The sequence below is a fragment of the Oryzias melastigma genome, linkage group LG13 (assembly GCF_002922805.2).
Source record: "Oryzias melastigma strain HK-1 linkage group LG13, ASM292280v2, whole genome shotgun sequence".
NCBI classification, from domain to species: Eukaryota; Metazoa; Chordata; class Actinopteri; order Beloniformes; family Adrianichthyidae; genus Oryzias; species Oryzias melastigma.
Window position 1 is genome coordinate 28205793 of NC_050524.1, and position 27267 is coordinate 28233059.

At 42.1% G+C, this 27267-nt stretch overlaps 1 protein-coding gene across 2 annotated transcripts; it reads right to left on the reverse strand.

The window, feature by feature from the left end:
* Positions 1-4810: 4810 nt before the first annotated feature.
* Positions 4811-25310, reverse strand: LOC112149506 (TCDD-inducible poly(ADP-ribose) polymerase). 2 transcript variants are annotated; one of them, XM_024277234.2, is made up of 7 exons: positions 24948-25310; positions 22966-24015; positions 14466-14655; positions 13882-14069; positions 9137-9442; positions 7852-8109; positions 4811-6058 (listed from the first exon to the last, which is right to left on the reverse strand). In XM_024277234.2, exons 2-7 carry the CDS (start codon positions 23988-23990, stop codon positions 5869-5871), a joined length of 2157 nt encoding a protein of 718 aa, XP_024133002.1. In that variant the 5' UTR covers positions 23991-24015; positions 24948-25310; the 3' UTR covers positions 4811-5868. The 2 variants fall into 2 exon arrangements, with proteins under 2 accessions (XP_024133002.1, XP_024133003.1); XM_024277235.2 differs by lacking the exon at positions 24948-25310 and adding an exon at positions 24384-24894.
* Positions 25311-27267: the final 1957 nt, after the last annotated feature.

Here is a 27267-nt window from a genome sequence, read left to right on the forward strand (position 1 = left end):
ACCAAAGACCAAGTCTCCTGGATCATTATTTTTAATTCTTTTCAGGAATTTTTGGTTCTCAAATTCCTAATTTTTCAGTAATTTTCCAGCATGTTTTTAGGATCTTCCTATGTTTTTGTTTTGTTTCCATACTCTAATTCAGCATGTTTTGATGAATTTTTTTGTTTTATTGGGTATATTATGTTGGATAAAAATTACCAAAAAGTGACGGTGTAGCTTTTTAAAGTGTTCTAGGGTTAAAGCACTTAAACCAGAAACTCTTGACTTCGAGAAATCTGTTAGGAAATAAAAAAAGGAAACTAGATTTCTCCTTGTAATTCTTTTAGCAGCACAAGAATATTGTTTTTAGGTTGATGGGATGTGCTCAGTATCATTGCTTTAACTGGCGGTTGCTTCAATTTTTTTTAAATTTTACATATATTTTTATATAGTGTGACTACAGGGGCTGAATGTGCTTTTATCAAAGTCTGGTTATTGTCTAGACTCCAGAGTTTGGCTTCTCTGTTACCATCTCCCTGCTGCAGCATCTTTTCACTTCCTTGATTTAAATTTTCAACTACTTGTATCACACTAAAACTAGATTGTTAAAACTTTGAAACTTTAAAAATGTAGTTTAAAAAAATAAAAAGATAAGAATATTTTTACAGAATAAATCAACTTAAACCTTGAATAATTTTCAGTATTTTACCCTCCATGATAAAATGTTAAAATTATACAAGTTAGACATACACTAAATGTAAAATAAATATCTTTACTTGTATGTAATTTTATATAAAAAACATAAACTTATAAATATCCCAAAATATTTTGCTCTCTATTAAATAAATCCTGTCAACATTATATATTATATAGGAAATCCAATATTCTGGCAACACTGTAGTTTGGCAATAGGTGTTGCACTGTATGATGGGATTTGGAGTTAAATTAGCAGTGATGGTCGCAGACTCATTGGGGCTGCTGTCAGATCTGGGAGCACAAGGAATTTTGGGTTATCCTTCCCTTTGCCTCTCTGGGCGGATTGGGGTTTTGTCGATGGGTTTTGTTACCCTTAGCATATTTTTATGTCTGGCTGATCTCTCAGCCTCCATAATTGTAGTGTTGCTTCAATATGTTGTTAAGATAACATCAGGCCGTTAATAATAATAAAATAAAATGATCTAGAGGGCCAGATACAATTAGCCTTGACTTTGATGAGTGGCACAAAATAGAGGAGATTTTGGAAACGGAGGCTTCAGATCAACATGAAAAATGGCTTTTTAAGACATTTAGGTTGAGAGACTGGTAAACAACTTCATTGTCGTTTTTTTGGAATTAAAAAAATTGTCATAGGGGACTTTAAGCCTGTTAGTCCGGTCTAATCGGATCTAATCCAGTCAAAATGGTATCAAGAAAAGACCAAAGGAGCATTCAAGGTCATTCAAGCACAGAAACTCTTCATTTCACCACAGATCCACTGCTGTCCAAATGAATCTTGCGCTTGCAGGAGAAAATATGCATAACATTGTGAAATAACACATTGAACTGTGGTATTTGATCAAGCTCGTAGAAAACTGAACTAACGGCTGGAAAGAAACGCTTGTCATTTGATCAAATCGAGTGTTGGTGAAGAAGGAAAATTCCTCTGATTCATCCACTAGACTTTTTTTCATACATATTTCTCTCAAATCAGATGGTTAAAATATCTGATACTGCTCTCATATTTGTACAACGGTTTTTCACATAAAATGTAATTTGACTCTTTAAATAAAATATTGTTTTTATGAAAAATAATCCCAATTTGAAGTCTTTCTCAGCATGCTGTTGCCTTTTTTTGCTGATCCACTTCAGTGTCTGAACAGCAGTCCACTGTGTGGGCTGAGCGTCCTCTCATCCATCAAAGCTGCTCACTCACATCATTTCAGCTCCTAATAAATACAGACGCTCAAGTCCCAAGTCTGCATTCCCTTCACTCCGTGTCATCAATAAAACCCCCATGCCACCGCTGACTGACTGACGGTCCGTCTGTCTGCGCTGATGAAATAATTGCCCGTCTTTCCATCAGGTTTCAGATGATCTTCATGAATGAATGTGTGTGCTCGTCTGCAGTCATGTTTCTGCAGCTGCTGGTAAATCATACAATCTGGGAACACGAGGATGCTGCATTTATGACATGTATTAGCATTAAAGCCCCACTCTGATACAGCACATTCTTGTGACGTTTCTCTGAAGATGGACGTGTATGAAGAACATGAAGCTTAAAATGGCTTTTCTGAGTAATTTTTTTATTCAAATTGTTGTGAATCGGGAGCAGATGTTGGAAAAAGCTTGTAGGTGTGAAAGAATTGACGATAGATCCATGAACATCTTTGTTTTCCTCATTCGAGCGGGAATCTGTTCGGCTAAATAGCTCCAATATTGATCACCGCTAATTGTGTGAATGCTTTACTGCATTTCTGTACGTTTTTCGACACACTCAATCACACTTTCAGCTATTTCAGCATTTTTAGTATCAACATGTTCAGCTCTTTCAGGACATTATTGCTTGTTTTTGAAATATTGAGCAAAATATGCCACATAGGAAATGAATGAGAAATTGCTCAAGTCTTTAAAAAACTTTGTGCATTTTGAAACTTGTTAACTTCTGCATATATTTTCAGCTCCAGACGCCATTCAAACTTTAAAATGTTCAGTAACCCCTGAGTTTTTTTAAGTTATTTTGGTACTTAGCTTTTATCTCAACATTGTGCTAGCTGTTTTAGGCTAATTTAGAAGTTTTTCCAGTTTTTTAGACAAACTTAGAGTTAAGCAGAAATTGTAGCATTATGCTAGCTGTTTTTTGGCTAATTTAGACATATTTACAGTTTTTTGGATAATTTGTAATTTAGCTAACATTTTAGCATTATGGTAGCTGTTTTTGGCTAACTTAGACATGTTCCCATTTTTTGACTAATTTGTAGTTTAGCTAAGATTTTAGCATAATGCTAGCCGTTTTAGGCTAATTTAGTCATGTTTCTAGCTTTTTTTTGGCTAATTTGTAGTTTAGCTAAGATTTTAGCATAATGCTAGCTGTTTTTTTTGGCTACTTTAGTCATGTTTCTAGTTTTGTGGCAAATTTGTAGTTTAGCTAAGATTTTAGCATAATGGTAGCTGTTTTTTTTGACTAATTTAGTCATGTTTTTAGTTTCTTGGCAAATTTGTAGTTTAGCTAACATTTTAGCATTATGCTAGCTGTTTTTTTGGCTAATTTAGTCATGTTTCTAGTTTTTTGGCAAATTTGTAGTTTAGCTAACATTTTAGCGTTATGCTAGCTGTTTTTTTGGTTAATTTAGTCATTTTTACTTTTTTTGGATAATTTGTAATTTAGCTAACATTTTAGCATTATGCTAGCTGTTTTTTTGGCTAATTTAGTCATTTTTACTTTTTTTGGATGATTTGTAATTTAGCTAACGTTTTAGCATTATGCTAGCTGTTTTGTTTTGGCTAATTTAGCCATGTTTCCAGTATTTTGGCTAATTTGTAGTTTAGCTAACATTTTAGCATTATGCTAGCTGTTTCTTTGGCTAATTTAGTAATTTTTCCAGTTTTTTGGATAATTTGTAGTTTAGCTAACATTTTAGGAACCTTTCAGCTTCAGCATTTTCTGCAACCTGCTCTGGCGTCTTTAGTGGCCACATTCAGTTCACAGCATTCACACATGCATGAAACGTGCTTGAGATGACCATGGCAGACACAGCAATGCGCAGATTGCCTGCAACACGGTGTACACTGGTTAGTTTTTTGCACCGACGTCACATGGAAGTATCACGGGTAAAGGGCGGTTTCAAAGTGCCTACCTAAGCCAGGGCAGCCAGAAAATAGGTACTGTGCTTGCTTTTGATGACTACAAAATAATGCATTGTGGGAAAAAGTGTCCTAACAGTTCTTGTAGTTCGACGTGATGCTGGTCAGGAAAAACTGGTGCTAAATGAAGGAAATTAGGTATTTTGTAACTTTTTCTGGAAGGTAGTGAATCTTTGATAAAAAATAAACAAGATTTCAAATAATCTGTGGTTATGTGTGTTATTGCTGCCTTTAAAAAATAACTTTAATTTCTATTGTATTAATTTGTGTGGGACAGTGCACATGAAATTTGTCCATTTTTTATCTGTTGTCCACTGACAGATGTAAAAAAATAAAATAAAAGACATAACAGTACAGATCATACTAAGGAGAAGAGGCATCTTAAAATTCAACTGAATGTTAAGGACATCCCCCAACTTCCTGTTCTCGTACAGTCTCGCCGTTTGCCTTCTTCTCATGTGCAATTCCCCACCTGCAGCTGCCTGGTCTCACCGATAATGCAGGCGAGGCGTAGGGTTATCTCAAACACACCCATTATCGCAGGTAATGCTATTTATCTAGTGTTAGCTTGGAGTTGTGAGGGGTTGTTAGCTAGCAGGAGAGCCTGTAAACAGATGGATGGGGGGAAATGGGGCGGAGTTATTCTGCACAACAACCCCGCCCACAATGTAGAGGCTCTGCAGCAATGTCCTTAAAAATGACACTGGTTTGATGATTTTGGTTAAAAACAGCATAATCATGATTTAAAGATTTTAGAATACATCAAAACATGATCAGAGTGGGACTTTTCAAAGCAAACCTTCAGCTTTTACATCATCATTCTTCACTGTAAACTCATGCGAAATGATTATCTTGGGAAGGGTTAAAAAAAAACTACACAAATTAACAAATAAGATTCCTAAATGACCTAAATACGAGGCTAAAATCCTCCAAGAACATTCTTTTTTGTCACTTTGTGTCTAATTCTCTTCAGAAAAAGCACCAGTCGTCCTTCAGTCTTGTCGATTCTTTATTTAATCGTTACATTAAAACTAACATAAATAAACATTTTTTATCAACAAAAGGCACACAGCTCAACTATAAACAAAGCGAACACCTGTACAGTTTGTCTCAAAGAAACCAGATGAACAAAAAACAAAAGTCTACTGTCTGAACAAGAGCACGCTCCACAAAGAGATGAGCTTCAGCTGACGTGTTGACATAATGCGACAGCGCTGCCGCCGCCGCCGCCAGCGGCGCCGCCTCCAGTCCCGGGTCTTAGCATCAATCCCCTTCAGTACCTTCGAGAGGAACCACAGCGAAGGGTGCAAACATGGAAAAAAAAAGGGCAACAAAAGAGCAGCTTCATTTGAATCCTCTGCCAGGAGGTTTACAGTATGCAGATGTCCCTCTGAGGCTCCCGTCCACCGTCTGCGTGAAGAGGCCAAAAATGAATGGCCACAGAATTTGAGATTCAAACACGCAGCATAGAGATTAGGGAGAGGGTGATGGGTAAAAAAAAAAAAAGTATTGCTCAGAAGCTAGCCGATCGCTCACTGGAGTTTATGACAAGCGGGTCAACGGTGACCCGGTTTCTCTATCCAGGCCCCACTGATTCCTAAGATTACCCATAGAGCCAGCTGCTCATTCACATTACTGGCAGGACACTGCCTTGAACAGTGTTGTGTAGGGGAAACGAGTTCATGTCCAGACACACGGCTGAGTCGAACTGCTAATGAGGTTTGCTTTTGTCTCTAAAATAATGTTAATCCTCCTGCGCCCTAAGATGACCCCACCACTATGCTAGTTATTAAAGGGTCCGCTCATGAAACAGGCCTTGTCCTTTCCAGTTTTATCCAGTGGAGTCGGTCCGGTCTGACCACACATCCGAACGGAGCGTTTGCAAACACACTCCAGTTTCCTCTGTTTACAGTAAACGGGTGATGAAACGGTTCCAACAGGACTGGTTACACTTTAGCTAGTTTGAAAACATCTGCTCCAGCCACCCGGACGGACCACAGACTGACTATAACTTAAGCTTTAGTGACGTAAAGAGTTCCGGTGAAGAGCTCAGATGGCCACTGTGCTGGGGACCTCCTCGTAGTGAATGATAAAGTAAGGATAGCTCTGGTCATCGTTGAAGATGACATAGATCTGGGGGTCCACCCAGTTGTCCACACAGGAGTCATAAAGGTCACTAGAGGGGTCACGGGGGTTGATGGGAGGAGGTCGTCGCATGGAGGGATTTCCTACTGTGAACCTGAATGAAAACACAGCAAAGACAACCTCCGTTAGAGTGCTGGAAACACACAGAAACACACTTTAGGGGTCTTCAAAATGTGACTTTTAATCCTTTGGGTGATTCAGGGAAGCTTGACTAATTCTGACAAAAAGCTCTAAGAGCAAGGACTTCATTTAGAGCGAGTGTAGGATCCCATAAGCAACTCTCTTAAATATTCATGTCACATCTTTAAGATCCATCAGCCTGAGTAACATTTTTCTCATGCATCATGAATAAAGAACACAAAAATGAGCACATTAGAGACAAAGACAGAGGCTGGAGTTGTAGTTTGGCTTTTTCTTGATGCCTGTGGAACAGATTTAAAGGTTCGGAGCATAGCTGTGTGTGTGTGTGGAGCAGAACAAAAGTGGTGATGTATGATGCGTCCAGCCAAATCAGCTGTTTTACATATGCAGCTGCAGATTTGACTCGCTCTTAAAGAGACGGGAGTCGCATTGAAGAATAGCATGGCTGAGAGATGGTTTATGGAAAAGAACCTCAGGATTTTCATAATCCAAATGAATGTTGATGGGTTCTGTAAATTTAGTCCAAAAAGCTGGGAGCCTGCGGAAAATTGGCCCAAAGAAATGAGTTGTTTATAAGGACGTGTTCAGAAAGAGGAGGACGGCTGTCAGAGACCAAACTAGACGTTAAACCCATACAAAACACAATAAAACTAAAACACACCTGGACTGGATTAAAGAATGAGACACATAAGTGGAAACGGATCAAATGTGTCCAAGAGTTTCATAACGGGAATGAAGACTAGGAAGGTTTTAATGAACCAATGGTCTGTTTTCTCCCCGACCATAATGATGAAAAGGTGGAGTTATGGCCAGACATGAGTTAGTTAAGAGATTTAAATTTAAATTGTGAGTTAAAGTTAGTTTGAGTTTAAATTCTGTGTACTTCAGGCTATGATAAGGGTTCAACATCCCTGTTTTTCCTCTGATTGATTTTAAAAACTGTAGACTGATAGTGTGGATGTCACTGAGATTTTATGTACTAGTAATAGTATGTCTAGTGCCATTGACTATATATAAGAACCGGAGCGAGTCAAGCGAGTGTGACGTCACCAGTAGAAAATGACTCGTTTCCAAATGAAGTCAATTCCATCTACATTTTTTTGGGATATTGACGCCGCCATGTTGGAGCCAGATGTCAACAGAAAGTAGTGATTGGTCAGTCGGTCTGAGTCAACATTTCTATGGCAATCACTCTGGCCAATCAGGAGTGAGCTCGTCAGAAGTCCACGCCTCTACCACTTGAAAGAAGCCTGGTGAAGTCTACTGCCATTGGCTACACAAAATCCATCAATCCAACACCTCAAATGTTGGACATGGAGCCCAGCAGACGCCTCATACTTTAAATGAGGCGTCTGATTGGCCAGTTTATAACTTGAACAACTTGCACTACAGAAAAAATATGTAAAAAATGTAGGATTAGCAGGAATAAAATCCTTTAAATCCTTTGAATAGCAAGTTAGATGTGGCAAAGTAAGAATGCTTATTCTGACTAATTTAGCTGCTTTATTTCCCAATAGAAGTCTATGGGATTTTGGTTTCTTGGAGCCAGCGAGTACTTCCTGTTTGGAATGTGATGGGGGAGGGGTCACTCAGTCCAGTTCTCATGTACAGTCAATGGTTTCTACAAATGATTTCAAAGAAGATAATTTATCGACAGAAAAGAGACGTGTAGCTTGTATCTAGTAAAGATAAACACTACTTTTAATTACTGGTGTAAGTTCAGCAGATTAGTCTTGCCGCACATACCTCCCGGTGAGGACTTTGGCCAGAAACATGCAGTGGACTCCTTTGGGCGAGCGCTTGGAGAAGTTGTGGGAGTAAACAGCCTTGCGAGCGAAGTAGGAACCCTGTCCGAACATGGTGGCGTGCTTGCCGCAGACGCGCGGGTCGAAGTTGTGCTTGCAGATGCCCTCCACCACGTCGGCGGAGGTGCCGTGGAAGAGGTGGCGCTCGCTCAGCAGGCGGTCCATTTCCGACATACGCCGCGACATGTACTCCTTCTTCCTGTTGGATTTGAAAGAGACACTCAATGAGATGGGTGTACAGAAATGGTAACATGTACTGGAAGTCCATAATGTGTATGATAACACAGATCAAGCTTGTCTGAGGACTCTGCATCCATTGTGGTTGCTATTGATTCTGCTTTGTTTGCTCCAGAGCTGCATAGAACTATCGAGGCTTATCTGTCTCCGAACGTCACCTACGGATAAATCAAAGACACACGAGGACGCGGTGCTTTGTGTCAAAGGCTGTGACCCACACATGAACTTCCACGCTGCAACAGCTTGTGACCCGATATCACACATGCACCCACTAGCTAACATGCGACTCATTTCCTACCCCTCTCTAAATTCATTGCCTAGCTTCCTTTCGCGATAACTGACAGACTCTTGCATGCAGACGCACACAAACCCTGACATGCAAAGAGGCTGTGGGCTTTGCGCTTGCTGCCGAAGTGTGGGAAAGGGAAGCTGACTGACAATCGGTGGGGGGGTATCACTTTCAGAGTTGGTGACAGGCACGCACAGACACACACCGACAGTCATTGTGAAACCGTGTGGTACTGGTCGGTGTGGGAGAGTTTTACTGTTTCAGCTTATGGGAGCTGTCCGGGCCGACCACAGCGGTAAGCCTGCAGCGTTCACAAGCGGAACATCATCATCACCAAACATCTCTTCATCTGCTGAGTTCACACACTCCCATACACTTGTTCTCACGAAGCTCAGCACAGCTGCTAGTCTTCGGTCTAGTTCCCTTCTTTCAAACCCCAAGCACGCTTCCTTGTGTAGACTTCTGATTTTTCACGTCCTAATGGCAAACAAAGCCATGACTGAGTGTTCTTAGACTCCACCACAAGGTTGTTCTAATATCCAATAATCTCTGAATTCAACCATCTCATGCTCACAAAAATGACATGCATCTAGAGCTTCTTTAAGTGAGTCTATATTCATAAGCACATTCACCACAGATCACGCCGAAGATATTAGCCCACACCGAGCAGAAAAAGTCGGTGTCACGCTCGTGGCCTCACCTCTTGTACTTCTCCCAGAGAAAGGGGTTTTGTACTCGCTGGATCTTGATGATCCTGAACTTGGTCTCGGACACCGTCTTGTGGAACAGGCTGTACACGGTCCTGTAGCTGCGGTCTTCCCGGGACACGGGCACCCGCAGGAAGTCCTGGCTCACTGGCATGGGCAGCCACGTTTCTGGAAAAAGGCTGGGCTGGTTGGTGCTCGTCGGTGAAAGAGGCTGCGAGGCCGAGGTATCCATGGATGTGGAGGCACACAGGGAGGAGGAGGAGGAGGCGAGAGGAGACAAAGAGAGGCCACCCAAGGTCCTGGAAGAATCAGAAAAAGACAATGGTGATGAATGTTTAAGGAAATATTTTGGGATATTGTTTTTAAATTACTAATATTTGTTGACTTTCAAGTCCCCCTCTGATGAAAATCATGTTTTTATGAGTTTTTAACATGTATTTGTGGCATTTTTCTTCTGAAAGAGAACAAATGCAATAAGAAATCATTTCATTTTTGTATTTCCGAGTATTTCTCTTTTTAAATCTGTCAATCAAACTGTCTTGGACAGACTGTTTGAATGAATGATCTTCTTTCCATCAACAGCTCTGCTGCACATGCACTAAACCCTCATCTGTTCCTAGTGTCTAGTTCAGGTTCTGGAGAAGAGAAGATGGTATCTTCACATTGACTGCAGTCAAATGAGCCGTCGTTCACATTTCTGTGGTCAAATCAGCATCACTGGATTTTTGGTGTGAGTTTCATCCAATACGTATGGTAACAGGGGCACGGCTGCTCAGCTCAGCTCCAAAAGCCACGCCCCTTGAGAGGAGATTTTGGAAACAGAGGCTTTAGACTAACATGAAAAACAGCTTTTTAAGACATTTAGGTTGTGGGATTTTGGTTTAAAACTTCATAATCATAATTAAACACTACTGGGAACATTTTTTAAAAGAAAAACAACTGTCATAGGGGAAATTTTAAAGTGTAACACTGCAAAAACAGTATCTTAAAAAAGTAAAGAGGTCCTTGTTTCAAGAAAAGTTTATTTTTTCTTGCATAAAAAAACCCAACAAGAAAAATTATCAATTGTTATTTTAAAAAAATCCGTCTTAAGTGACTAGAATTGCTTCGTTAAAATAAGAATTCTTGATAAGACTGTCTTTTTTTACCCCACTGACAGATGTTTCTTGCTTATTTAAAGAAACTTTTTCAAATTGTAAGAATTTTTGACTGTTTTCTTTTATTAGTGCACTACTTTTTGTGTAAATGCTTTCAAATCTACAGGGAGGTTTTAATTGTGGGGCCAATTGAAGGCTGACAAAACCAGATTTAACCAGAAATGATCAAAATTAATAAAAAAAAACGAAATTGTTACTTTTAATTTAGAAATAAAATTAAAGTTAGATAAATGTACCCCTTTTTTATATATCAACAATGGCTACTATGAAGAAATTGATGTATTTTTTTGGTTTAGAGAAAAAAAAAACGGTCTCCTGCCATCTTTCCTTTCTTTTCCCCTTTTGTTTGAAATCCAATTGATTCCTGTGTGAAACAAACCTGACTGTCTGTAGCAATAAAAGCTCAACTGTGTTGCAGAAAAAGAGAAAAACGACAGAAAAAGTCACATTTCACCAACTGTCACCCATGACTGCCCTGCACTGCTGGATGCTCAACAGCAGCTGTCAGACACCAGACCCAACAAAAGTAGCACGCGAAAATTAAACCGAGACATCAGACGAGACACTGAGGTGGGGGGTGGTGGAAGAGGGGGGGGGGTTGGAGCGAGAACGAGGGAAAGGTGGGGAATTAAATGCCAATTGTGGAGCTGTCTCTGAAGTGACAGGGGGAAAAAAAACGATCATGTCTGGCATACGAGTCAATAACAGTAGTTTGGCTGTCAAGTTATCACGCTCTAAGTGTAAATGCCGTTACCCCTATCAAAGTGTGCACGTCTGCCGGTGTTATCAAGATGTTTTGAGTTTGTGTGACACTTCTTTTCATCTCTTTCTATCCCTTTGTCTTATCTCGTCGCCTCCCCTCCCTTCCTCCCGTCAAATCGATGCTTCTATCCCCCGTGTGCTTTAAGGAGATCAAGCAGCCCGCTGCAGGAAACAAATGTGAAATGGAAAAGTATAGATAACAGAGGCGTGATGGAGTTGGGCAGAAAATACTGAAAGGGAGAAAGATAGTAAAGACAGAAGAGGAGGGAACAGCTGAAAAAATCATAAGAGGAGAGGAGTGCCAATCAAACTAATGACCTCAATCACTAAGTCAAGCACAGATTGTTCCAGAAAAACGGTCTATAACCTCCTATGTATAATACAAGAGAAAAATAACAGTTCACGTGAAACCGGAGGGTTTTATGGTTCCCTACTCTGAGCCTGACTTCTTGTTCCCATTATGTAACTGTGATCAGATAAAGTGATTCACCCCATGAACAAAACCCTCCATGCAGCTCCAGCTCCCTGCAGTAATGGTTCACACTCATCAGCTCGGCTGTGCTGCAATCCCAGTCTGGAAACCATTTAGGCTTCCCCGGATGCTCTCCGCATCACCCTCTCTTTGTGATGTTTTTTTTTTACTTCTGGGTTTTGTTGTGCTCCATTTTGCTCCGACTTGACTCTCCTGGCTGGGTAGGAACAGGCCCGTTCTAGCTTCGGTTCTGCATGAGGAAACTGGCAGGACACTACTGCAACAGACTGCTCGACACATGGAGTGAAAAAGAAAAGCTGCAACTGGGGTGAACCGACTCCACTCACTTCCAATCTGCTGCCACTTGTTTCAAGTAAAAGCCTAAAAGTGCTGCAAGTCAAATCACTCCACCGTTATGAAGGAAAGGTGATAGGCCTCGACTAAAAGAGATCATTTACTCGCATATCGGAGTAAAATACAATTCTGTGCATTATATGTTTTTGCTTATTTTTTTCTCCACTTATTGCATTTGCTCCATTATCTCATCCTCCATCTGTTCGGCTCCGGCGGCCTTTATTTCGGACGGGACAACCTCCCGTGTATCAGCAGCTCCGTTTGACTCGCCAACAATCCGAGCTGCAAAGTGTTAATGTGCTTTTCAAGCTTGGCTCCAGCTGCCAGAGTGCAGCAGCGCTGAATGGATCAAAGGTAGGTGCAGTGTTCGAAGGCTTTTGAGTATTCAGCCCTGACTGTGACATTGGCGTCCTGTACCAGCTTCAGTGTGCCGGCATATCTCTAAACACAAATGCGCAGAGAACACGCAGATCTGAGAGGAGACAGAGTGTCACGTGCTGGAGTGCCAACTTTTTGACTGTGTTCCACTCAAGGGTTGCCAGGAACTTTAAGTCAGGTGAAACACAAAGCTTATTTTGAATAGTTGAGAGATGCACGGTGTCCAGAATATATCTCGTTTTATAACAAGTGTGCAGGTCAGCAACAAATGGGAACATTTATCAAATAATTGGTTGACCTTAACATCTACCTTTGAAGCATTTCTGAAAGTTAATCAACAACAACAAAAGCTTTTCAGTATCAAAAAGCTTTTATATCGACCCGCATTTGAAAGAGATTTTTGAGTTATATTGTCAAAGACTGTAAAGAATGATTTCCTTTCACAAGATTCAAATAAGCCAAATTATATTCGTCATCTTTGGTTTTTAAAATGACAAACACCATCTTCTAGTTTTATGATACAAAACGTTTACTCATTGACTGTATATGAGAACTGGACTGAGTGACCCCTTCCCTCTAGTGTTCCAAACAGGAGGTACCCGAGGGTTTCAAGGAGCCAAAATCCCATAGACTTCAATTGAGAAATATATATATATTACTCATTTATAGTATTTATAGTATTCGTCAGAATAACCATTCTAGCTCTGCTACTCGTCTTTAGCATGTTCTTGATTATCCTATTAAGTTATTCAAGTTATAAACTGGCCAATCCGATGCCTCACACTGACGAACCAATCACTGAATACTGACAATGTCTGGCTCCAACTGGCGGCGTCAAAATCCCCCCAAAAATGGCGACTGAAATGACTTCATTTCATTGGGAGACAGAAGTAAGTCATTTTCTGTGGGTGACATCACACTCACTCGGTCCAATTCTTCTATGCCAGGAGTGTCCAAATCCAGCATCCGGCTGGTTTCCAGAAATCCTGCCTTATCTGCTGCTGATTACCGGAATCAGGTGTGTCTGGGCAATAAGGAGCTCCAATGGCAGATTGGTTGGAAAGCATTAATGACACTGGCCCTCGAGGCCTAGATTTGGACACCCCTGTTCTATGCATTCAATTAGGGCTGCCACAAACAATTATTTTAATAGTCGACTGATCGTCGATTATTTTAATCGGTTCATGTGTAAACTGGATGTAAAACACACAATCATTAGCATTTTTTGCCCTCTGTTTGAGCTAATGTTAGCTTAGCTTTCCCAGACGCCAATCACTCTTCAACGTTATCATACTCAGTCACAACGTGCTTCCTCTTCAGGTGTTCATGTATCACTGGAGTGCTGCCAGAGAACACAAGCTTTGCGAGGCAGATATTGCACTGGACAATTTTTTTCTTTTATTTTTATTTTTCTCACACTTCCAAGCTCTGTTGGCTGTTTTTATGGTACCCAAGCCTATTACATGAATACCAACTGAGCCTCTACACCAGGTGTTGATGCCAAAGCTCTGAAACAAGCAACCAACACCACGGTCTAGAGACCCTCCCACAACAACAATGTCCAACTCCCAACCAGCAAGTAAAGATGGAAGGAGAAGGAGTTTTGAGTACTCACTGTAGATGTGGTGTAAGCATCACAGAGGACATGAACATGGGCCGCTTCTTGATCTGACGCCTGAAGCCAAAGACTGCGTTTTGCTGGAAGCCCTCTATGATGTTGAGGATGTACTGGTTCTGTAGAGTAATGAATCGCACTTCTTTAAGACCTCTTGAACTCGCCTCTTCTATGAGTTTTACCACCGGCTGCAAAGGAGAAGAAATGCAAGACAGCAGAAGTTAGACCGGTTTTCATTTCCGGGAACTGACCTGTGAACTTTCAAATGGAGAAGAAGTGTGGTACAGTTGTTGATGGCAGACGAGTTTACTCATGAAACAGGTAGAAAACTATAACATATGAAATCTCCCACATGGATTTAAAGATACTCGACTGTTTCTCTACTGGTGACATGAATGGCAGCTGCAGTACGCTGACTCACAAAGGGTGGTTACATCATGTTTACAAGTGACTATGCGCCTCTAAATGATTCAATCAAAGTGGCCACACAATTGACCAGAGTGGGCAAAGTTAATGCGTCTGGCCTCATTTCCTGGGCATCCATGCAAACAAACACAAGCACATGAAGGCAGACAGTGGCTCACCTCGGAGTATTCCCTCCAGCCAAAATTGTCTCTGCAGTAGTACTTCCACACTGTGTGACAGCTGGGCGTGGGGTTTGGGTTTGTTGTAGGCACGGGGAGAGGGCTGGGGGGAGTAGTCAGCCGCCGCACAGAGTCAAACTCGAGGTCACACACTTGCATTGTCCCAAAGTTTAGGGTAAACACTCGACCCCTGAAAGATAAAGGTAGAGTCATTGAATCAGCCGAAAGACGGAGCGCTGCAGTCGGCTATTGAACGGCAGTCTTGCTCACGCGGGCAACTAACACGCAGCTGTGACATGGTGACCTTGTTGTTAACTGGTATTTATATTTCAATCAGCAGCCGTGTGACCGAGCATATGGCTGCTGATAGAACCTTAATTCAACCCATGTGCCCTGGAGCAAGACGACCAAATCGCCAGTTGCACAAACAGGATGACTCATGCAGGATGACAGCTTTTGTTCAAAAAAAAAAAAAAATAAAAAGGGGGACATGACTTGCATGGGACATGTAATCAGGAAATTAAAGGAAACAAGAGAAATCATTTCATAACACGAGCCTGAATGGATGAATAGCTCTTCAAAAGCTAAACCAGATCACAGGCAAAGAGATGACACCGATTGGTAAATTAATTGAATAAAAAGCAGACTTGTTTGCCTAATGTAAAATGAAGGTATGGCGATTAAACGGATTATTAAATTGGGGGAAGTGGTTGTTTTCTGACAAATACAATAAAATCTACAGTCGCGTGTGGCACTGTGTACTACTATTTCATATCCATCTGTTATATCAATAAAAAAGGATGCATACCATCATCAAGTACAAACAGTCTCAACATGTTGAGCCTCAGAAATGTATTTTATGCGGGGCTGTGAGATCATGTATCACTCTTCACATCATTCCTCTATTCCGCCTCTGGGAAATCTTTTCTGGGTCAGATATAACACGTGAACATATGCATTATACACCGACATGCTGCTGTACGGAAGTCAAGCATGGCTTAGGCTCTCAAAGACACACGTTCAGACAGAGAACACAAACCGACACGTGCTGGATGTCTACAAGCGTGCCTCTGTCTTGGGTGTAAATACGACACAAGCAGGTTTTAAGAGATTCAACAGCTAGAACAAAGAGAAGCTAAGCTAGGGGAGGACTGACGTCTCCTCTTACAACCAGTACATGGTAAACAAGAATTCAGCTTTCTGTAATGTAACTGTAATTACTGGTTACTGAGGTTGCAAGCTCACAGATACAAAAATGGTACACACTGGTTACTGTCAGGAGGACGATAATTAAAAATCCTGAGTCATATTTCAACACCTTACAGAGAAATACTCCTATAAATAGTATTTATCCACACTATATTTACAGTCAGTGTTTCTGCTAAGTCATAGCAGCACTGTATCTCTCTTTAAGGAAGTGAAACGCGAGATTGCTTACTGAGCACGTGCAGAAACAAAACAGTAACTGAGGAATAAGTTACAGATTATCGGATAAGCAGAAAACCAGAACGACGAGGCAGGTAGATAAATGCTCGTGTTTACAGGAGTTTCTGTTCTGTATCTAACTAACTGGTGTTCTGGTTTCATGAGAAAAAAAAAGGTACAAGGATTAAATTTGAGCGTGAAGTGAGCAACAAAAGAGAAAAACAGAAGAGAAACGACGCATGGCGGGGATGCAGGAAACAGAAAATGTACAAACAAATTAACTGGTAAAAACAGAACTTCTTCTGCTTTATCTCTGAACAACCCGTTCTCTTCTGCGCACTGTTTGCTTAATTGGAGTCATGAGAAAAAGAATCGTACAGCCCTTTCACAGGTCTAAGGCTTTATGAGTCAAAACCTGATGAAAAAGGCAAAACCACCTGGTCCTTATCGGGTTTGAAAATCAGGGGAACACAACCTGACATTAGCAATAAAACATGACACACTAGGCTGGGTCATCCTTTCTCAACAGCTAATACAAAAGGCATCAGAGCGACCACCTTTAGCAGCAAATTATTTTACAAATTGAAAGCTTTTATTCGCTGTGAGAAATAATGACTCAGTGAAAAGCACAGAATAATCATGAGGTAGGACTCACATGAGGTTTTATTTACTGAGCTTTGAGAACTAATAAGAAAAGTAATATTTTTTTATGACCCAGTACTTAAATCCTTGCTAGTTCAATAGAGTACTCTCAGTGTTTCCCGTCATGTCTCTGCCCTGGTTCTTGTTTCTCTGCTTCTTCCATTATCTCCACAAATCTATGTTCTGTGTTTTCTGTATGGGAAGGAATGTGCATGTCGTGCACCTGCATAGTCCCTTCTCTCAGTGCAGAACAGTTCCTACCAGCAACAGTTTGTTATGGCGACAGCAGATTATGTGTGCGTGTGTGAAACTCTCCTCTGACTTATGATGCATGCACAAATATTCACGTTTTAATATGAGGAAGTTGCAATAAGCCTCTCTGAGTGATAATCGTTTCTGAATCTTTCACTTTGGTTTCCCTATGCCACTAAAATCCTTTTAGACAATGACTTGCAAAGCTTCCCAACCTACATTGGCACTGTTCTAAAAATACAATTCCAGCAGTTAAATTAGGCGAACGGAGATTCTGTATTTTCGAGTCAAAAAAGCTGGAAAGGCATGCAAAGGACGTCTTCCTCGGCAAGATCAGGGAACAGGCTAGAAATGTTAAGTTGTTCAAAAAAATTGCAGAGAAAGTCTAGAGAGCAAATTCCAAATATGATATGGGTTTAAAAAATTTATATGTGATAAAATGTCAGTTTTATCAAAATTACTTAATTAAAAACACAAACATATACACTTTCCGTTTCTCTATGGACAAGCTAACAAGAGCCCGCATTCCTGCATCATATGCCACTGAAAACGTCACAAAAAAAAAAGATTAGAGGAGGCAGTCACACACAAGCAGAAACACATTCTTTGAGCAGATTCGTGTACACACATGAAAAAACTTATCCAGCCACGCCTTGATAAGTCAGTCAGTCAACCTTATCTGCTGACGAAGGCCTCTCTCACACTCCGCCTCATTGATGTCATAGGCTAGCCCCGTTTACTCATGTCAGCCTTGCTGACTTTCTGGTGTTCCTCGTCTGAATCTTGTTCTGCGGCTCTGAAGAGCGATAGTCAAAAAAGAAAACGGAAAACAGGATCTGCTGACTCTGCGTGTCCCGGGTTGTTCCTGTAAGTTTCTACCTGTATTTGTGATATAGCTTTGGAGCTCAGGGGGCTGTGTCCCTGAACCCTTTGACCCCGGGTTAAAATAATCTGACAGCAAACAAAGACACAAAGCACAAGACAAACAAGCAGAGGGGTAACTACTAATTATTAACATATAGGAACAATTAGACATATCTACACTTCTCGGTTGACTGAATCCACAAACAACAAGGGATGACCAGAACTACAACAAATTTTGGAGATAAAAATAGTGTTTCTGGTGTTTTTTTAACATGTTCTTGTGGCACTTTTCTCATGATGTAAGCAAAATGAAATTGTGTTTCTGAGTATTTCTTTATTCAAATCCTTATGAATCAGGAGCAGACAAAAAAAAAAAAAAACAGGCGATACATCCACTTGTAGACGACTAGATCCATACACGTTTTTGTTTTCCTTGTCCAAGCTGGCATCTAGATCAAGACTGTCTCTCTGGATAACTCCAACAATACTCGCCAGTTTTGTTGCAGCATCAATGTTGTTAGTTTGGAATTGTGAGGGGCTGTAAGCTAGCGGGAGAGTGTAAACCACACGTGTCAAAGTCACGACCAGAGGACCAGATTCGGTCTACTGGGTGATTATAACCGGCTCTCCTGATCAGTTTATATTTTTGTTATTAACCTCCCGCAGTTGTCCTTCCCAAGTCATCACATATTGATGCATGACTAAGGACCCTCCGCGCCAAAAATTTACATTTTGGGTGTCTCCAACTTGATGTTTTTTGACATGCTGGCTGTTCCCATTAAATCAAGGCTTCCCAATCTCCGGGCCGCAAACCGATACCGGGACATGGACCGCACCGGTATCCTAACCCGAACCTTAACCCGGTACCGGACACAAGTCGGTCCCAGTTCCAGATGCAGTACCGGTTCCAGACGCGGACAAGACTCCGGTTAGAGCACTGGGTTAGTGTACTGGTATGGGCTGTGTCCCAAGGTTTGGTCCGCAATAAAAAGTTACGTTTTGAAAGTGTTATAATTTTAGTTTTCGTGTGTTCAACAAATGTTTATCTTAATCGGCCCACGACCCAAGGTGTATTTTGGCCCCCTGTGAGATTGAGTTTGACGACCGTGGTGTAAACAAAGGGTTGATGGGATATCAGCGCAGCAACGGTCCCGCCCACCACTCAGAAGCAAAATTCTAATGAACTTATGCCGCTCTGCAGAAACTATGTCCTAAAAATTGACTTTTTTTTGCCTAGAACCAACATAGTCATAACTAAAAGACCACTGGGAAAGCTTTTACAACAGACTTTAATGGTGAGTGCAGCAAAAACAACAAAATTAGATCCAATAGAAGGAGAGAAAAGCAATAAAACGACAATTGCAGAATAGGGGAAAAATGGAGGGATCAAAGTCAAACTACAGACAGGACCTCACTCCTTTGGCTCATGGCGGGAGCTATGTGATAAACCCAATAAACACAAAGTGCACACACCCTGGCTGCATAGGATGCACCTCTCCTTGAAATCTACACCGCACATATTTTCATTTTGCTCTAGGTAACGAGGTAGCGCACAATCTCCTGCGATATAAACACAAAGGCACACACATAGGTGTCGGGTCACTCTGCCCTCGGTGCTCACAGCTTAGTGACTTTTTATGCTGGTTAATGACAAGCGAGGCTTTTATCACATGGCCGACAAAAGAATCTGGCCCTAATGCGCACATTCAAATGATGTGAGTGCCCTCATAGCTATGAAAAGATTAAAATCAGGTCCCTTCTCAAGAGGAAATCGACATGACTGACGTTTTATTTTCTATTAAATAAATATATATCATAAAGTACTGAATTTAACCAGAGGCTATAAACTTATATAACAGAATACACAAACTGGTTTAACAAAGAACATCACGGCAAAAGATTACTAGAGTATAACTTTTAGAGGTGATGGCTGTTTGACACTTCTCCCTCCTGCCGAGTTCATGACTAACATGGATTAGTAAAACTCCCATTCCGGCTTATCATATGGATGGGATTAACCTGAGCTATGGATCACACACACATGGAGAGAGCTCACACTCGTGTGTGCGCGCTTTGCTATATAGGAGTGCATAATCAGATACAGATACACTTTTCTATCCACTCTTCCCGCACACCAAACATGGCCGTTGCCATACCGACAACAGAGCCTCTCAAGTCGTCGGCTGCTCTTTAGATCACTGAGGCTGTCATCATTTGGGTCATAGTAACTGCCATGATGCCTTCTTTTTTATGTTCTGTTCGTGGTGTTGCATGCATGAAGAACAAACCGTGTTTCTGAAGAGAAATATCAAGAGACTGCTCTCACACAAGCAGCACAACACAAAGCTTTGTGGAGCTGAACAAGCAGGATGGGGTTTGTTTGGCTTATTCCACAGGCTGTGAGGCTCCAGGAGCCTGAAGTAAATAAAAAAGTTTAAAAACTGTGTGTCAGCATATCTCAATGCCAAACAAACAAACAGTGAAGCTGGAAGAAGCTGAACCTGTTTTTAGTCCGAACTCTATGAAGTGATCATCAATACAACCTAATTTTTAGATATTAAGTTTCAGGCGCACAGTGAAACCATAACAAGGACTCATCAAATCAAATAAAAAGACAGTGACTCATAGTTTAAAAAAAAAAAAAAAAAAAAAGGAATAGAGGTCAAAATTGGTTAGAGAAATATTTCTGGCATTTCTAGTTTCAATGGAAGTTTCAGTTGAGGGTGCCAAAACCATCCAGCCTGACTGAGTGAGAATTGCCCTCAAAAACCTTCTGAAAAATCTGGGTTGGCTCCACCAGGTGCATATCCTGTTTGTGAAGCAACGTGCACTTTAGAGTTTCAGCTCAATACACCAGCCAACAAGTCAAACAGACGACGCATCCATACTCTGATTAACCTGTGCGTCAGTTTAAGCATAAACAACGACAAACGCACACACTGCTGCTCAGAGTCAACAAATGTAATTGAGGGTGTCGATGCAGCTGATATAATAGCAAAGTGCTGTGTCACTGACTGCTCTGAATTTTCCTTTTAAATTAAAGTGACTGAGAAACTGCATGGATTGCTTTGGGGAGGGGGATGTTTGCAGCAGCAAGTTCCGTAATGAGAATATTGATCAAATATCACAACTCATGTTCAGATTTGAGGTCATAAAAATGGAACGCTCTCATTGTGTGTAAGTGGTCATGTGTAAACGCGCTTGTGACTGTTTCACAGGAAGCACTACAAGCTCCTTCGCGCCCCCCACCCACTGAGCTTTTCCAAATGCTTGCACGAGTCTGCGCATCTACGGAGTGTGAGATAGTGAAAGGGAGGTTTATCTCTGTCCCTAAAAGGCGTGCGTGTGAGCACAGCACGCCACTTAGCCTCCTACTGCAGTCTTTTCGTGCAAGTGTCTGCATGGCGAAGTGCGTGCGTGCGCACAGCTGCACACCATACCGTGCATGTTTACGACTGAGGGGAGAGGAGAGGAGCTGCCAAGTGTGGCTGTGTCACTGACCACACAGCTCAACTGAAGGGTCAGGGAGGTTCACAGCTTTCGGTCATGAGGGCTGTAAATTTGGCTTCACTCAACGCCACGGCCAATCACATGGCCCCGTTTGGGAGCAGGGAAATACAGGAAATAGATAACAGATATCGGAACTGGGAGATGGAGTGCCAGGGCATGAAAGCTGCTCAAACAAAGAGTGCACATTAACCAGAAGGCACGTGAAGGCCAAACAGGTCCAGCATCCACGTTCACGCCGCTCTCGAAAACAAACAACAGGCTTATTAGGTCGGGCATCAGCAAGCGCAGAACAGCTGCAGAGCCGCCGCTTTCTGTTTGCCAGGAGAGGTGAAAACAAAAAGGGAACTGAGCCTACAGTCTCCTTTTATTAACACTCTAAAGTTTAGGGTGTCAAACTCAATCCCACAGGGGGCCAAAATCCAAAACACATCTTAGGTCGAACAGGATAAACATTATTGAACACACTAAAACTACATTTTAAAACTTTAAAAACTTAACTTTTTACATTAACTTTTTAAAACAGGCAGCAATATTATTCCAGAATAAATTAGCTTAAACCTTAAATAACTTTCAATAGTTTACTCTGTGTAAATATATTTCGGAAAAATTATATAAGTTGGAACCCTTTAACAGCTGAGGCGTTGCCGGTGACGCTTAAAGGGTAACCAAAACCTAAATCAACTTTTTTTGGCTGTTGACCTCTATAAATGGGGCTTTAAAAGAGCTGTCTGTTGGTCATTGGCAGTTTTTTACAATTTAAAATAAAGTTGTTTAATTCCTGAAAATATGGTTTAAAACCATCTTATGTTCCCCTACAGGTTGAAATGAGGTATTACAGTTGAATTTTCTGATTGGTCAACTGGCGTAAATCCAAAAAGTTTCACCTCATCATGCTCAGTATAAAAGCCCCGCCCATCTTTGAACACATGACACGCTCGAGAGTTACAGACTGTTTGTGATCTCCCCGCGGCGCCGAAGGTGGCGGAGCTAATGCCGAGAGTGTTGGAGCTCACCCCGCAACGCTGACGTCAAGAGTGGTGGAGGTCGTCCCGAAACGCAGAGAACGGCAAAGATGGCTAGCTCGCTGTGGGAAGGAGAGGCAGCCTGCTTGGGCCTCCTGAACTTACTGATTTTTTTATTTTATTGTTATCGAGACAATAATTAAAAGATCCTTTAGTTACCTCACTGTCACTGTCAATCACATTTCCAGACCACACCTCCTTCGCTAAGCCTGCCTCCCCTAGCCCTGCCCCCCTTTTATTTTTTGCATTTTTCAAATCTGGGACGAGAGTGGAGCCAGTCAAGTGTTTAACATACTGTAACTTTTCAACCATTAACATGATCAACTTAATTCTAGTAGATTCTGAAGGAGAAAAGCTTGTGCCGCTTTTCTCCTTCAGAATCAACTAGAATTACGTTGATCGTGTTAATGGTTTAAAAGTTACAGTAAATCAAAGAACATAAACACTGGTTAATAACAATAATATAAAATATAACTATCTGAAGGGCCGGATCCGGCCCCCGGGCCTTGAGTTTGACCCATATGCCCTAAACAAAAGGTGGCTATGGCTAACAAAGATCCTTACCGTGTCACAAATGCATCTCAATTGACCACAGAGCATCAATTCCCACCGTACTCAGCTGTGTTCTACTCCAATTTTATGCCAATACAAGGAAAATAAAACTGCTAGATTGTGGTTTCATTTCCCTGTTTAAAGCAAAGGATTTGAAAGTGGTGCTTCCTACACAAAATCTGATGCTGGTTTTAGCCATGGACATGCACACTGATGACAGTGAAGGTACTTACTGAGTTTTAAGCCTAACATGCTCAGTGTCCGGGTTGCAATACAGTCTTTCCAGTTGCTCCTGGGAGTCGTCTGCTAAGCTCTGCCATGTCTGACTGCTGCTCTTGCGTATCTGCCAGTGGTATGGCAAGACGGTGTGGTGGTGGGCACAGTCGTTTCCATAAGCACACTGTCCTTGAAGAAAATCCACACAAATGTCCACCGAGTCTGCCTGGTGTGTGTGATACTGGAGCTGAGTGAGGAGCTCAAAAACCAGGTCCAGGGAGGCCTCCTCGCTTTTATCCTGAAATAACGCTCCTTTGTCAGGCTTTTGCAGGAGGAGTGAATGAGGGTCCTGGATTCCAGTGCAGTCTTTGACTGGAAGATTCCCACCAACAGAGGCTAAGAGTTCTTTGTTTTTGATGGATTCCTCTTGATGAGAAACCTGGGGTGCAACTATGGGAGGTATATTCCTTCCTGGGGGTGTATTTGTCTCTGTGCCACCCACCACTCCGAGGCCGGGTTTCAGAGTAAAGCAGTCGGGGGTGGAATCAGCCACCTTGGGCCGCTCTCCTCGCCGCTCCGTCTCCTCCAGCTCTGCAGTAGTATCAGCTATTTCCACATCAACGTCCTGACTCATTAAGCCGGTCACTGCTGCTGCAGCTGTGGCATCTTCAGTAGCTCCTGGGTCTTTCAGGCACACCTGCCCCACACAGCTCTGCTTCACCACCGCCGCCGCACACAGATTACCCGGCGTCCGGCCCGGTTGGCTCCGGGGAACAAACACCATATCTCCAGGGACCAGCGTGTCCGTGCTCAGCAAACTGGACAGTATGGGATCCTCCAGAGCATGATGCAGGCATTTGGCGTCCAATTTTCTCTGTTTCTTCTTGAAATAGGGTTTCACCAGAGGTATTTTGTCTGGCAACCCCATGATCGGCTGTTCCGAGAAATCTTCCCCTTCGTCCACGTTTAAACTCATATCCAGGGAGATCCCAGTTGTAACACTGTCTGCGGATTTCTGGAGTATGTGCAAAGTTTTATCCATGATCTCCCTTTAAACCCCGGCAATCCTGAGGAAAGACAAAAGCAAAGATAGAGGCAGTCATAAAAGGTAACCGCTAGGATCCCATGATCCGTTTCCAAAGTGAAGTCACCCTGGCGACAACAGCAGTGATTAATATGTTGCTAGGCGAGCTATTATGCCATACTATCAAAACACTCCTTTCCCTTCCTGGAAAAGAAAACCTTTGCCCTCTATGCGCTGAAACGAAACACCCCCACCAGCAGCGAGAACGGTAGGCTGGTGTGACTCCAGGGTCAGGCCTGCAGGAGTAACTGGAGCAGCAGTCACCACAGCGATCTGTTGCCACATACACATTAGTCTTTGTCGGAATATTACAGCCTGTTACACCTACTGGGGAGAAGGGAAAACAATTACCTAATCCTGCAGCAGAGATGTTACAACCTCCAGATTAATCATATTACAAGGAGGACGCGGATTTGCACCTTGCCGGGTATTTTTTTTTTATTCCTTTCTTTCTTCTCTGGTCTTTGCTAACGTCATGCCCGCAATTACAGCTGCGTATCCGCACAGGAGCGATAGGATCATCCGCGAAACAAAACCACCCCCTCCACCACCACTCTCTCCCAGGACTATATTTTGATCTCGGGAGTCCGATACGCAGCCCCCGCCGTCTACGTGCCGCTTGCATCGCCGCTCGAGCAAGTTTGCACGTAGGCTACAGTTGACACTCTCTCGGCGGCACGCGCGCACTAGCGCGCGGCGGGGACTGCAGTGTGGCGGCGGGGGAGAAGAGACGAACGGGGCTCGCGCACTTTAAACCAAAGACTGCTTTTCTTTATTATTATTTTTTTACGACTACAGGACCTTGCTAGCTTCAAACGTTCCCAAACTCCCCGTTTTAACCGCGCAGCTCCCTAAATAGCGATTTATAAACAGACCGACAGCTTTGTTTTCATATCTCCATGACAAAACCCCTACCTGAGCGAGAAAAGCCACCCCTCTTCGGCTGATTTCGACACTCTTTGGTGGGTAGAATCCAGTGTGTACATCGGCGAAGCTTCGTTTCCCGTCTTTTTAGTATCCGTTCGGGGGCTACAGGTTCGTCCACCTCGACAGCTCGTGTCCCGCTGCTCCCCCCGCCGCTCTCATCCCCCGTCTCTAGTTCATACTGGCCGGGACTCGCTTTGTATTCTTGTACGGGACAAATAAAAGCGCCGCAACGGAGGGAGCACGAAACGACAAAGACGGGAGAGCCGCTCTGCTCGACTCCCGGCTCCTCACTGCCAGGCCCCGCCCCCGTAACCTGTCAGGGGCGGGGCTTCGCTTCAAACGGAAGGGAAAGAGAGAGAGAGAGAGAAGAGAGTCGTCTGGCGGTGATAGAAGGAAGCTGCACTGGAGCTTGAGGCGCGCGCAGGGGCGGCCATGATGGAAAGCGGCCAGAAAAGCGCCTCTCCTACTTAGAAAAATGACTGAGCAGAGTTTCAAACCCTCAAAAGTACACTCATTTCTGAAGAATTACAAAATGTACAAGTTTCTGCAGAAATTCATAAACATTTGAAGACCAGCTCCAATAAAAAAAAGTGTGTCTGGTGTTCTTAGCATGCTCCTTCTGATGCTAGAAGACATGTATAAAGAAGATTAAAAATGTGTTTTTGAGTTTTTTTTTCAAACTGTGGTAAGTTAAGAGTAGACAAAAATACAATTGGAAAAAGCTTGTAGCTGTTATGTGAAAACTACAATTGGCAGGTCACAAGCTCCCTGTTCCACTCCATTCCGATTAGGACGCCACGATTAGTCGATTAGTCAACGACTAATTTAATAGTCAGTTAGTCTTTTCTTTATTTATGTTTTTTTATTTTTTTATTTTATCTCTGCAACAAAAAATGCCCTTTACTAATACTTGAGTCAGTGAGACAAAAACTGTATCTTTTGTGAAAATAGTTCCTTTGTTTCAGATTTTCGACTAATCGGAAAAATAATAAGTGATTAGTCGACTAAAATAATAATTTGTGGCAGCCCTAATTCTGATGCATCCACTTGCAGACAAATAGGAATTAATACAATCTTGTTTTCTTCTTTCATACTCCCAACCAACAGTCCCGTCCACAACTCAGTGGCAAATTTCTTAATAGATGATACAGGTTTTTTTATTTTGGCTAAAGATAGCGTAATTATTCAAAAGACCACTGGGAACGCCTTTACACCAGATTAAAAGATGATTGTAGTGGAACTTCAGAAATTTGTCAGACTGTTGGCCCAGAGTAAGCCTGCCCTCATTTCCTATGAACCCTTTGTTTACACTTTCTCCCACTAGTTTACAGCTTCTCACACCCCCAACCTAACATAACTAGTGCAACAAAAATGGCGAACAATATTGGTGCTATCCAGTCGTACAGAATTGAACCAGATGTGAGCTCAAACAAGAAAAAAAAAACCTCCATGGACGTCCGTTTAGTGCGCTCTTGCACACGCATCACGCCCCCAGTGTGTAGCATGAACGAAAAAACTTGAACCAAGCCTTTTCAATTTGTGGGTATATGCGCTAGTCTCAAGTAGCAAGAGTCCAGTGTGAACAATGTTTGCTAGAAGCGCATTCAAGAACCAGCAATCAGCGTGTTCTTGAAAGCACATCACATGCCTGGTGTGCACGTAGCATGAAAGAAAAAGCCTGGATCAAGATTTGCGAGATTTGCACTGCTTTGGCATTTCATACTAAGCCTTTTCTAGCTGTAGCTGGTATCGGGTATCCACAGTTCAGTGTGAACACCATCATTGGTCATAGAACTAATTTTTCATCCAATCAGGGTCTACGCCTTCTCAGAGGCCATGCATCAATTTTGCTTTTCTACATGTCAAGCAAAAAACTCTCAGGTGTCATCAAGGATCACCTCTCTTCCTCAAAACTTGACACTTGGTATCAAATGTTGGTGCTATTATTTTTTTCTTCTTCATGTTTTAGTAAAAAATACAGCTGCAAGCTCAGGACATTAAACATCTCACCTCCACTCCAAATATTCTTTTCTAAATTTCAGTCTAGCTTCGTCAAGTTACAATATATAGAAATATGTTTTTTTTTCTTCAGGAGAGCTTTTAAATTGAGGACCTTTCAGTAAAAATATGCTTGTCAACGTTAAAACTAGTGCATGTTTAATGCTCATATAAGTTTCATTGATTATTCAATTATTTCCAAAGCCTGTCTCTGTCATGAGCAGTAAGCACATTTCCATAAGCGAGTGTAATGCTTACTGACTGTGTGTTGAGTCAGCTTCCCACTCCTGTCTGCTTTACCAGAAGGAGT

What these genes read in the sequence shown, in the direction of transcription:
- LOC112149506 (XM_024277234.2), bottom strand. Translation starts at nt 23,990, where the DNA reads ATGGATAAAACTTTGCACATACTCCAGAAATCCGCAGACAGTGTTACA. An exon ending in GCTGGAGGGAATACTCCGAG is followed by an intron (nt 14,070 to 14,465) that starts GTGAGCCACTGT and finishes TCTCCTTTGCAG; the next exon opens with CCGGTGGTAAAACTCATAGA. An exon ending in GCCAAAGTCCTCACCGGGAG is followed by an intron (nt 6,059 to 7,851) that starts GTATGTGCGGCA and finishes GTTTTCATTCAG; the next exon opens with GTTCACAGTAGGAAATCCCT.